Below are 10,493 nucleotides of genomic sequence, written 5' to 3'. Positions count from 1 at the left end.
CCGAATGACCTGGCCTCTACAGCTGCATATGGCAACAAATTCCACAAATTCGCCCATGCTTTGGCTAAAGAAATTTCTCTGCATCTCTGTTTTGAAAGGGTGCTCCTCTATCCTGAGGCTGTGCCTTCTTGTCCTCGACTCCCCACCACGGGAAACACCCTGTCCACATCTACTCTGTCTAGGCCTTTCAACATTCGAAAGGTTTCAGAGATCCCCCTCATCCTTCCAAATTCCAGCGAGTTCAGACCCAAACGTTCCTCACCCTTTCATTCCTGGAATCATCCTTGTGAACCTTCTCTGGACCCTTTCCAATGACGGCACATATCTTCTAAGATGAGGAGCCCAAAACTGTACACAATACTCAAGGCGAGGCTCGCCAGTGTCTTATAAAGCCTCAGCATCACATTCTTGCTCTTGTATTCTAGACCTCTTGAAATGAATGCTAACATTGCATTTGCCTTCCTCACCACCAACTCACCTGCAAATTAACCTTCAGGGTGCACAAGGACTCTCAAGTCCCTCTGCATCTCAGATTCCCGGATTTTCTCCCCATTTAGAAAATAGTCTGCACTTTTATTTCTACTACCAAAGTGTTGACCATGCATTTTCCAACATTGTATTTCATTTGTCACTTTCTTGCCCATTCTCCTAATCTGTCTAAGTCCTTCTGCATCCACCTGTTTTCTCAATCCTATCTGCCCCTCCACCAATCTTTGTATCATCTGCAAACCTAATTTACACACATTATATTCCATCTATTAACCTCAATTAATGATCTGAATCCTGTGGTTTTTCCTCATAATCCATCAATCTTTGCTTCAGAAGATGGAAAGTCTCTCCCCCTCTTCCTCCCCCGCTGGATGATGGTGAGGGAGCCATGGGTCTTGGGCAAAGTTTAATCAACACAGTTTGTGGATTGCACTCTATAGTTTATGTTATGATGTGTTTCTGGTTTCTCCTTTTTAAAAAAAAAATTTGTTAATTTGTTTGGGGCGTACTGGCTCCGCAGCCTGCAGATAGCAAGCGTCATGGATTGAACGGAATTGAATATACCCGAATTTTTTTGACTTTGTGATTTGGTGTTTTGTATTCTGCATTTCGCTCTTTTTTGCCGTTTGCATGATTTGTTATTTTTTTATACATGGTGGGGGAGAGTTAGTGTTTTTCCTTGAACTGGGTCCATGGTTTTCTTTGTTTCGTAACTGTCTGTGGGAAGGCAAATCTCAAGGTTATATACTGTAGTATACTGTATGCACAATTTAATAATAAATGTACTTTGAATCAGCAAATTAGTGAACACTACACTCAGTGCCTTCATCAAAGTCATTTATATAGATTATAAATGGTTAAGGATATATTGGTAATATCTTATAATAGCAATTCTAATTGCCCAGTACCAATACTGTTTGCCATCATTAAGTAAACTACAAAACCAACAGCTAGTAGTGATTCACAAACACGAGGAAATCTGCAGATGCTGGAAATTCAAGCAACACACACAAAATGCTGGTGGAACGCAGCAGGCCAGGCATCATCAATAGGAAGAAGCGCTGTCAATGTTTCAGGCTGAGACCCTTCGTCAGGACTAACTGTGGTGAACTAGATATACCTGTCTGACTGCTCCTGTGGCTCCTCCCACAGACCCTGCTGACTGCTCCTGTGGCTCCTCCCACAGACCCCTGTATAAAGGCGACTGTGGTCTGCTGCTCTCCCTCATTTTCCCAGGATGTAGTGTTGTTCTTCAGTCAATAAAAGCCGATATCTCACTTCCTAAGTCTCAGCGTGAGTTATTGATGGTGCATCACTAACTGAAAGAAAAGATAGTAAGAGATTTGAAAGTAGGAGGGGGAGGGGGAAATCTGAAATGATAGGAGAAGACAGCAGGGGGTGGGGTGAAGAGCTGGAAAGGTGATTGGCAAAAGGGATACAGAGCTGGAGAAGGGAAAGGATCATGGGACTGGAGGCCCAGGGAGAAAGATAGGGGGAGGGGAGCACCAGAAGGAGATGGAGAACACGCAAAGAGTGATTGTGAGAGGGACAGAGAGAGAGGGAAAAAAGGAAGGGGGAATAAATAAATAAGGGATGGGGTAAGATGGGGAGGAGGGGCATTAACGGAAGTTAGAGAAATCAATGTTCATACCATCAGGTTGGAGGCTACCCAGACAGAATTTAAGGTGTTGTTCCTCCAACCTGAGTGTGGCTTCATCTTGACAGTCGAGGAGGCCATGGATAGACATGTCAGAATGGGAATGGAATTTATGTATTTGTGTAGTGAAACCAGTACACAGGCCTCAATTATTAACGAAGATGTTACTTTTAACAATGGTGCATAAGTATTAGCAAATTTTAAAGTAAAGCTCATTTATAATGGTTGCTTAACAATTTTTTTGGTTCCAAGAAAACAGATTTTGTACATGTGCTAGATACTTCTGGATATAACAATAAGTTCTTGACAATAAGTACTCCTGTTTGAGTACTATTGGAGGGGACAGCCTACCTGGGGGAAGCAACAGTGGCCGTGCCTCTGGCACAGAGTCCGGCCCTGTAGCTCAGAAGGGTAGGGAAAGGAAGAGGAAGGCAGAGTAACAGGGGACTTGATAGTTAGGGGTCAGATAGGCGATTCTGTGGATGCAGTCAGGAGACCCAGATGGTCGTTTGCCTCCCTGATGCCAGGGTCCGGGAGGTTTCTTATCATGTCCAAGATATCCTGAAGTGGGAGGGTGAGGAGCCAGAGGTCGTGGTACATATAAGTACCAATGACATAGGTAGGAAAAAGGAAGAGGTCCTGAAAGGAGAATATAGGGAGTTAGGAAGGGAGTTGAGAAGAAGGACCACAAAGGTAGTAATCTCGCGATTACTGCCTGTGCCATGTGATAGTGAGAGAAGGAATGGAATTAGGTGGAGGATAAATGCGTGGCTGAAGGATTGGAGCATGGGCCAGGGATTCAAGTTTCTGGATCATTGGGACCTCTTTTGGGGCAGGTGTGACCTGTACAAAAAGGATGGGTTGCACTTGAATCCTAGGCGGACCAATATCCTGGCGGGGAGATTTGCGAAGGCTACTGGGGAGGCTTTAAACTAGAATGGTTGGAGGGGGTGGGGATCAAATTGAAGAGACTAGGAGAGAGGAAGTTAGTTCACAAATAGTGAAAGCTAGTAGACAGTGTGTGAGGGAGGATAGGCAGGTGACAGAGAAGGGGAGTGCTCAGACCGAAGATGTAGGGGGAGAAGGAAGAAAAAGAGAATAAAGTTGTTTGCACCATTAGAGATAAACAGAGAGTAAGAGGTGGAGAGTTTCTTAAATGTATCTATTTTAATGCTAGGAGCATTGTAAGAAAGGTGGATGAGCTTGGAGCATGAATTGATACCTGGAAATATGATGTTGTAGCTATTAGTGAAACATGGTTGCAGGAGGGGTGTGATTGGCAACTAAATATTCCTGGATTTTGTTGCTTCAGGTGTGATAGAATCGGAGGGGCAAGAGGGGGAGGTGTTGCATTGCTTGTCAGAGAAAATATTACAGTGGTGCTTTGGCAGGATAGATTAGAGGGCTCATCTAGGGAGGAGATTTGGGTGGAATTGAGGAATGGGAAAGATGTAACACTTATAGGGGTGTATTATAGACCACCTAATGGGGAGAGAGAATTGGAGGAACAAATTTGCAAGGAGATAGCAGCTATTTGTAGTAAGCATAAGGTTGTGATTGTGGGAGATTTTAATTTTCCACACATAGACTGGGAGGCCCATTCTGTAAAAGGGCTCGATGGTTTGGAGTTTGTAAAATGTCTGCAGGATAGTTTTTTGCAGCAATACATAGAAGTACCAACTAGAGAAGGGGCAGTGTTGGATCTTCTGTTAGGGAATGAAATAGTCAGGTGACAGAGTTATGTGTTGGGGAGCACTTCGGGTCCAATGATCACAATGCCATTAGTTTCAATATAATTATGGAGAAGGATAGGACTGGACCCAGGGTTGAGATTTTTGATTGGAGAAAGGCTAACTTTGAGGAGATGTAAAAGGATTTAGAAGGAGTGGATTGGGACAATTTATTTTACGGGAAGGATGTAATAGTGAAATGGAGGTCATTTAAAGGTGAAATTTTGAGTGTACAGAATCTTTATGTTCCTGTTAGGTTGAAAGGAAAGGTTAAAAGTTTGAGAGAGCCATGGTTTTCAAGGGATATTGGAAACTTGGTTCGGAAAAGGAGAGCTATGATAAATATAGGCAGCATGGAGTAAATGAGGTGCTCGAGGAATATAAAGCATGTAAAAGAATCTTAAGAAATAAATTAGAAAAGCTGTAAGAAGATATGAGATTGCTTTGACAATACTACACTGATTGGCCTAGTCTCAAATGAAAATGAGGCAGCCTACAGAGAAAAAGTTATCACCCTGACACATTGGTGTCAAGAAAACAACCTCTCCCTCAATGTCGCAAAAACAAAGGAGCTGGTTGTGGACTACAGGAGGAATGGAGACAGGCTAACCCCTATTGACATCAATGGATCTGGGGTTGAGAGGGTGACGAGCTTTAAATTCCTCGGCATAAACATCACCGAGGACCTCATGTGGTCTGTACATACTGGCTGTGTGGTGAAAAAGGTACAACAGCGCCTCTTTCACCTCAGACAGTTGAAGTTTGGTATGGGCGCAAATCCTAAGAACTTTCTACAGGGGCACAATTGAAAGCATCCTGACTGGCTGCATCACTACCTGCTAAGGGAACTGTATTTCCCTCAATCACAGGACTCTGCAGAGAGTGGTGCGGACAGCCCAGCGCATCTGTAGATGTGAACTTCCTACTATTCAGTACATTTACAAAGACAGGTGTGTAAAAAGGGCCCGAAGGATCATTGGGGACCCGAATCACCCCAACCACAACCTATTCCAGCTGCTACCATCCGGGATACGGTACCACAGCATAAAAGCCAGGACCAGCAGTCTCTGGGACAGCTTCTTCCACCAGGCCGTCAGACTGCTTAATTCACACAGATGCAATTATATTTCTAAGCTATATTGACTGTCCTGTTGTACATAATATTTATTATAAATTACTATCGATTGCACATTTAGGTAGAGACATAACAAAGATTTTTACTCCTCATTTATGAAGGATATAAGTAATAGTCAATTCAATTCTATTCAATTATCAAATATGTTTAATTTCTTTCACAACTAAGAACCACATTTCCTCTTTATCTTACTCATATGGTATTTAACTAAAATAACTAAATCCCTAAATACCTGTAGAAGTGGCCAAACATTAAGGGGATGGGAATTCCATTCACGTTGGACTGAAACTCGGAGCGGGGAGGACATAAAATCTCAGTATGTGCGGTTGGGAGACTGTAGGTCTGACACGGTGGTCAGCAGCACAGGAGCGCCGCAGGGAACCGTACTCTCTCCGGTCCTGTTCACCTTGTACACATCAGACTTCCAATATAACTCGGAGTCCTGCCATGTGCAGAAGTTCGCTGATGACACGGCCATAGTGGGGTGTGTCAGGAATGGACAGGAGGAGGAGTATAGGAAACTGATACAGGACTTTGTGATATGGTGCAACTCAAACTACCTGCGTCTCAATATCACCAAGACCAAGGAGATGGTGGTGGACTTTAGGAGATCTAGGCCTCATATGGAGCCAGTGATCATTAATGGAGAATGTGTGGAGCAGGTTAAGACCTACAAGTATCTGGGAGTACAGTTAGACGAGAAGCTAGACTGGACTGCCAACACAGATGCCTTGTGCAGGAAGGCACAGAGTCGACTGTACTTCCTAAGAAGGTTGGCGTCATTCAATGTCTGTAGTGAGATGCTGAAGATGTTCTATAGGTCAGTTGTGGAGAGCGCCCTCTTCTTTGTGGTGGCGTGTTGGGGAGGAAGCATTAAGAAGAGGGACGCCTCACGTCTTAATAAGCTGGTAAGGAAGGCGGGCTCTGTCGTGGGCAAAGTACTGGAGAGTTTAACATCGGTAGCTGAGCGAAGGGCGCTGAGTAGGCTACGGTCAATTATGGATAACTCTGAACATCCTCTACATAGCACCATCCAGAGACAGAGAAACAGTTTCAGCGACAGGTTACTATCGATGCAATGCTCCTCAGACAGGATGAAGAGGTCAATACTCCCCAATGCCTTTAGGCTTTACAATTCTACCGCCAGGACTTAAGAACTTTTTAAAAGCTATTATTAATGCTTTTTGAGATAGTGATTTAGATGCATATCATATTTTTTACTGAGTTAAGTATTGTATGTAATTAGTTTTGCTACAACAAGTGTATGGGACATTGGAAAAAAGTTGAATTTCCCCATGGGGATGAATAAAGTATCTATCTATCTATCTATCTATCTATCTATCTATCTATCTATCTATCTATCTATCTATCTATCTATCTATCTATCTATCTATCTATCTATCTATCTATCTATCTATCTATCTATCTATCTATCTATCTATCTATCTATCTATCTATCTATCTATCTATCTATCTATCTATCTATCTATCTACATGGCATCAATGAGAGGCGAGCGGGACCAGGGTGAAGTTCATGAATGAACGGGGGTGGCGCTCTTTCCCAGTACGCTCTCTGTTCGTGACGGAGTTGCAGTTTGGCGCCAAAGCTACAGGATGGCGTCTCAAGTGAAGAGTAAAGTTTCGGCTGCTTTTAAAATGCACGGATTAATTCTGAGATCGTAAGTGGCGAACATTCCAGAATGCAATATCTGTGACTGTCATAGATTACTCATCCGTATTAGCAAAGACTTTTCAGTAGGCGATAAAACGGTTTATGTTTACTTATTGGGACTCGCTCCCGAATGTAATTAAATACTCGAGTCCGTACAAACTTATAATTAATTGCAAAGAGTTTTGTCTTTGTTGAAATGTAAGCGAGCTCTCAGGCGACGTATTCGTTGTACACACAGTGCTGCCTTTATATTGCGAGGCGACTGCTGTTCTCTCTCCTTGTATATGTGTGGTGATTATAATAAATCAGTGGGAAGTCAGCGAAAATATAACACAAGTGACCTTTGGTGGCAGAGTCATCAGACTACATTACTTCAAATGTTTTGTTAGTTTTCCACGGTCCGATCATTGCTGACAAGGATTTATTGACGGAATTGTCGTTGAGATGGTGCCGTCTTCTGTTCTTGAATCAGAAGCGGGTTTGCTATCACTAGCATATGTCGTAAAATGTGTTTGTCTTTTGCGGCATCAGTACAAGGCAGTACATAATAATGGGGAAAAAAGTAAACTATAGAGTGTGTGTGGGTATGTGTGTCTATATTGCATAGTTATACTGGACAAGGAGCAGTAGACAGCAATATGTGGCAATCCCGAATGACAGTAACATCAGGAAGGAAGAATATGAGAAGCTGGAGAAATACTAGGGCTTGAAAGAGCGGATAGAAAGGATGTGGAGGGTTAAAGGCAGAGTAAACCTGGTGGTGATAGGCACACTCTCCCAGTGGCTCCAACAAATCCCGGAAACAACAGCTGAGATCTCAGTCCAAAAGAGCTATTAGGAACAGCAAGGATACTGTGCCAAACCCTCAAGCTCCCCGGCCTCCGGTAGAGGATCCAGGATTGAGGGAAAAATGGCAGGATACTAGGTAGTGTGGAGGAGCAGAGGGATCTGGGGGTACATGTCCACAGATCCCTGAAAGTTGCCTCACAGGTAGATAGGGTAATTAAGAAAGCTTATGGGGTGTAGCTTTCATAAGTCGAGGGATAGAGTCGCGAGGTAATGATGCAGCTCTATAAAACTCTGGTTAGGCCACACTTGGAGTACTGTGTCCAGTTCTGGTCGCCTCACTATAGGAAGGATGTGGAAGCATTGGAAAGGATATAGAGGAGATTTACCAGGATGCTGCCTGGTTTAGAGAGTATGGATTATGATCAGAGATTAAGTGAGTTAGGGCTTTACTCTTTGGAGAGAAGGAGGATGAGAGGAGACGTGATAGAGGTATACAAGATATTAAGAGGAATAGATAGAATAAATTGTACAAGGCATTGGTAAGGCCGAAGTTGGAGTATTGTGTACAGTTCTGGTCACCGAATTATAGGAAAGATGTCAACAAAATAGAGAGAATACAGAGAAGATTTACCAGAATGATACCTGGGTTTCAGCACCTAAGTTACAGGGAAAGGTTGAACAAGTTAGGTCTTTATTGTTTGGAGCGTAGAAGGTTGAGGGGGGACTTGATAGAGGTATTTAAAATTATGAGGGGGATAGATAGAGTTGACGTGGATAGGCTTTTTCCATTGACAGTAGGAGAGATTCAAACAAGAGGACATGAGTTGAGAGTTAGGGGGCAAAAGTTTAAGGGTAACACGAGAGGGAATTTCTTTACTCAGAGAGTGGTAGCTGTGTGGAATGAGCTTCCAGTAGAAGTGGTACAGGCAGGTTCGGTATTGTCATTTAAAGTAAAATTGGATAGGTATATGGACAGGAAAGGAATGGAGGGTTATGGGTTGAGTGCGGGCCAGTGGGACTAGGTGAGAGTAAGCGTTCGGCACGGACTAGAAGGGCCGAGATGGCCTGTTTCCGTGCTGTAATTGTTATATGGTTATACAGAGTGGACAGCCAGCACCTCTTCCCCTGGTCACCACTGCTCAGTACAAGAGGACATGGCTTTAAGGTAAGGGGTGGGAAGTTCAAGGGGGATATTAGAGGAAGGTTTTTTACTCGGAGAGTGGTTGGTGCGTGGAATGCACTGCCCGAGTCCGTGGTGGAGGTAGATACACTAGTGAAATTTAAGGACTACTAGACAGGTATATGGAGGAATTTAAGGTGGGGAGATATATGGGAGGCAGGGTTTAAGGGTCGGCACAACATTGTGGACTGAAGGGCCTGTATTGTGCTGTACTATGTTCTATGCACATACACACCATCCATAAAGCTTGAGAAATATGTAATAAATACTAAAATAGTATAAAAATAAAAAGAAGTGAGGTGGTGTTTATGGATTTAATGCCCATTCAGAAATCGGATGGCGGAAGGGAAGAAGCTGTTCCAGAATCGCCGAGGGTGTGCCTTTGGACTCTTGTACCTCCTCCCTCATGGTAGCAATGAAAACAGGGCATGTGATGGGGGTCCTTCATGATGGATACTGCCTTTTTGAGGCATCGCTCCTTGAAGATGTTCTGAGTGCCACAGAGGCTAGTGCTCATGATGGAGTTGATTAAGTTTACAACTGTGCAGTATCCTGTCATAACAGACGGTGATGCAGCCAGTTAGAATGCTCTCCACGGTACAACAGTAGAAATTTGCAAGTGTCTTTGATGACATACCAAATTGAAAAGTTGCAGAACCTGGGCCTCTGTACCTCCCTCTGTAATTGAATCCTCAGCTTCCTAAACAGAAGACCACAGTCTGTGCGGATTGGTGATAATATATCATATTCACTGACAATCAACACTGGCACACCACTTAGCCCACTGCTCTTCTCTCTGTATACACATGACTGTGTGGCTAGGCATAGCTCAAATACCATCTATAAATTTGCTAATGATACAATCATTGTTGGTAGAATCTCAGGTGGTGACGAGAGGGCGTACAGGAGTGAGATGCCAACTAGTGGAATGGTGCCGCAGCAACAACCTGGCATTGAACGTCAGTAAGACAAAAGAGCTGATTGTGGACTTCAGGAAGGGTAAGATGAAGGAACACATACCAGTCCTCAGAGGGTTCAGGTGGAGAGAGTGAACAGCTTCAAGTTCCTGGGTGTCAAGATCTCTGAGGATCCAACCTGGTCCCAGTATATTAACGTAGTTATAAAGAAGGCAAGACACTTTTCTCACTGTTACCATCAGGTAGGAGATACAGAAGCCTGAAGGCACACACTCAGTGATTCAGGAACAGCTTCTTCCCCTCTGCCATCCGATTCCCAAATGAAGCTTTGAAGCTTTGGACACTACCTCACTTTTTTAATATACAGTATTTCTGTTTTTGTACTTTTTAAAATAATCTATTCAATATATGTAATTTATTTACTTGTTTTATTTATTATGTTTTATTTTATTTATTATTTCTCTCTCTCTGCTAGATGATGTATTGCATTGAACCGCTGCTGCTAAGTTAACAAATTCCGTGTCACATGCCGGTGATAATAAACCTGATTCTGATTCCTCAAACTCTTAATGAAGTACAGTTACTGTCATTCCTTCTTTGTAGCTGCATCAATATTTTGGGCCCAGGATAGATCCTCAGAGATGTTGACACGCAGGAACTTGAAATTGCTCATTCTTTCCACTTCTGATCCCTCTATGAGGACTGGTTTGTGTTCCCTCGACTTACTCTTTCTGAAGTCCACAATCAGTTCACAACTTGGCCACAACTGTTTCAGCCACGTCTGACATACTTGCATGCTGGATCCCACCATCATTCAGGATTTAAATGTTTTACAAGTTAGCTTTTGTTTGACTGATCACAAAGTCATAACTCTGTGGGGCAGGACTGCAGAGCTTTCATCTGGTCTGTTGGTTATGGGATTGT

General features: G+C 43.2%; 1 protein-coding gene across 1 annotated transcript in view; it reads left to right on the top strand.

The window, feature by feature from the left end:
• Nucleotides 1-6,598: 6,598 nt before the first annotated feature.
• Nucleotides 6,599-10,493, top strand: part of pole2 (polymerase (DNA directed), epsilon 2) — a 49,285-nt gene continuing 45,390 nt past the window's right edge. The window contains exon 1 of the mRNA XM_073039637.1: nt 6,599-6,690. Within this exon, the coding sequence (XP_072895738.1) occupies nt 6,626-6,690 (65 nt within the window). The 5' untranslated portion in view covers nt 6,599-6,625. The remainder of the gene's footprint in view (nt 6,691-10,493) is intronic.

This window comes from Hemitrygon akajei, chromosome 3, assembly GCF_048418815.1.
Source record: "Hemitrygon akajei chromosome 3, sHemAka1.3, whole genome shotgun sequence".
In the NCBI taxonomy this organism is placed as follows: domain Eukaryota; kingdom Metazoa; phylum Chordata; class Chondrichthyes; order Myliobatiformes; family Dasyatidae; genus Hemitrygon; species Hemitrygon akajei.
The sequence above is the reverse complement of the archived record's forward strand: the minus strand, read 5'-3'. Positions and strand labels throughout refer to the sequence as shown.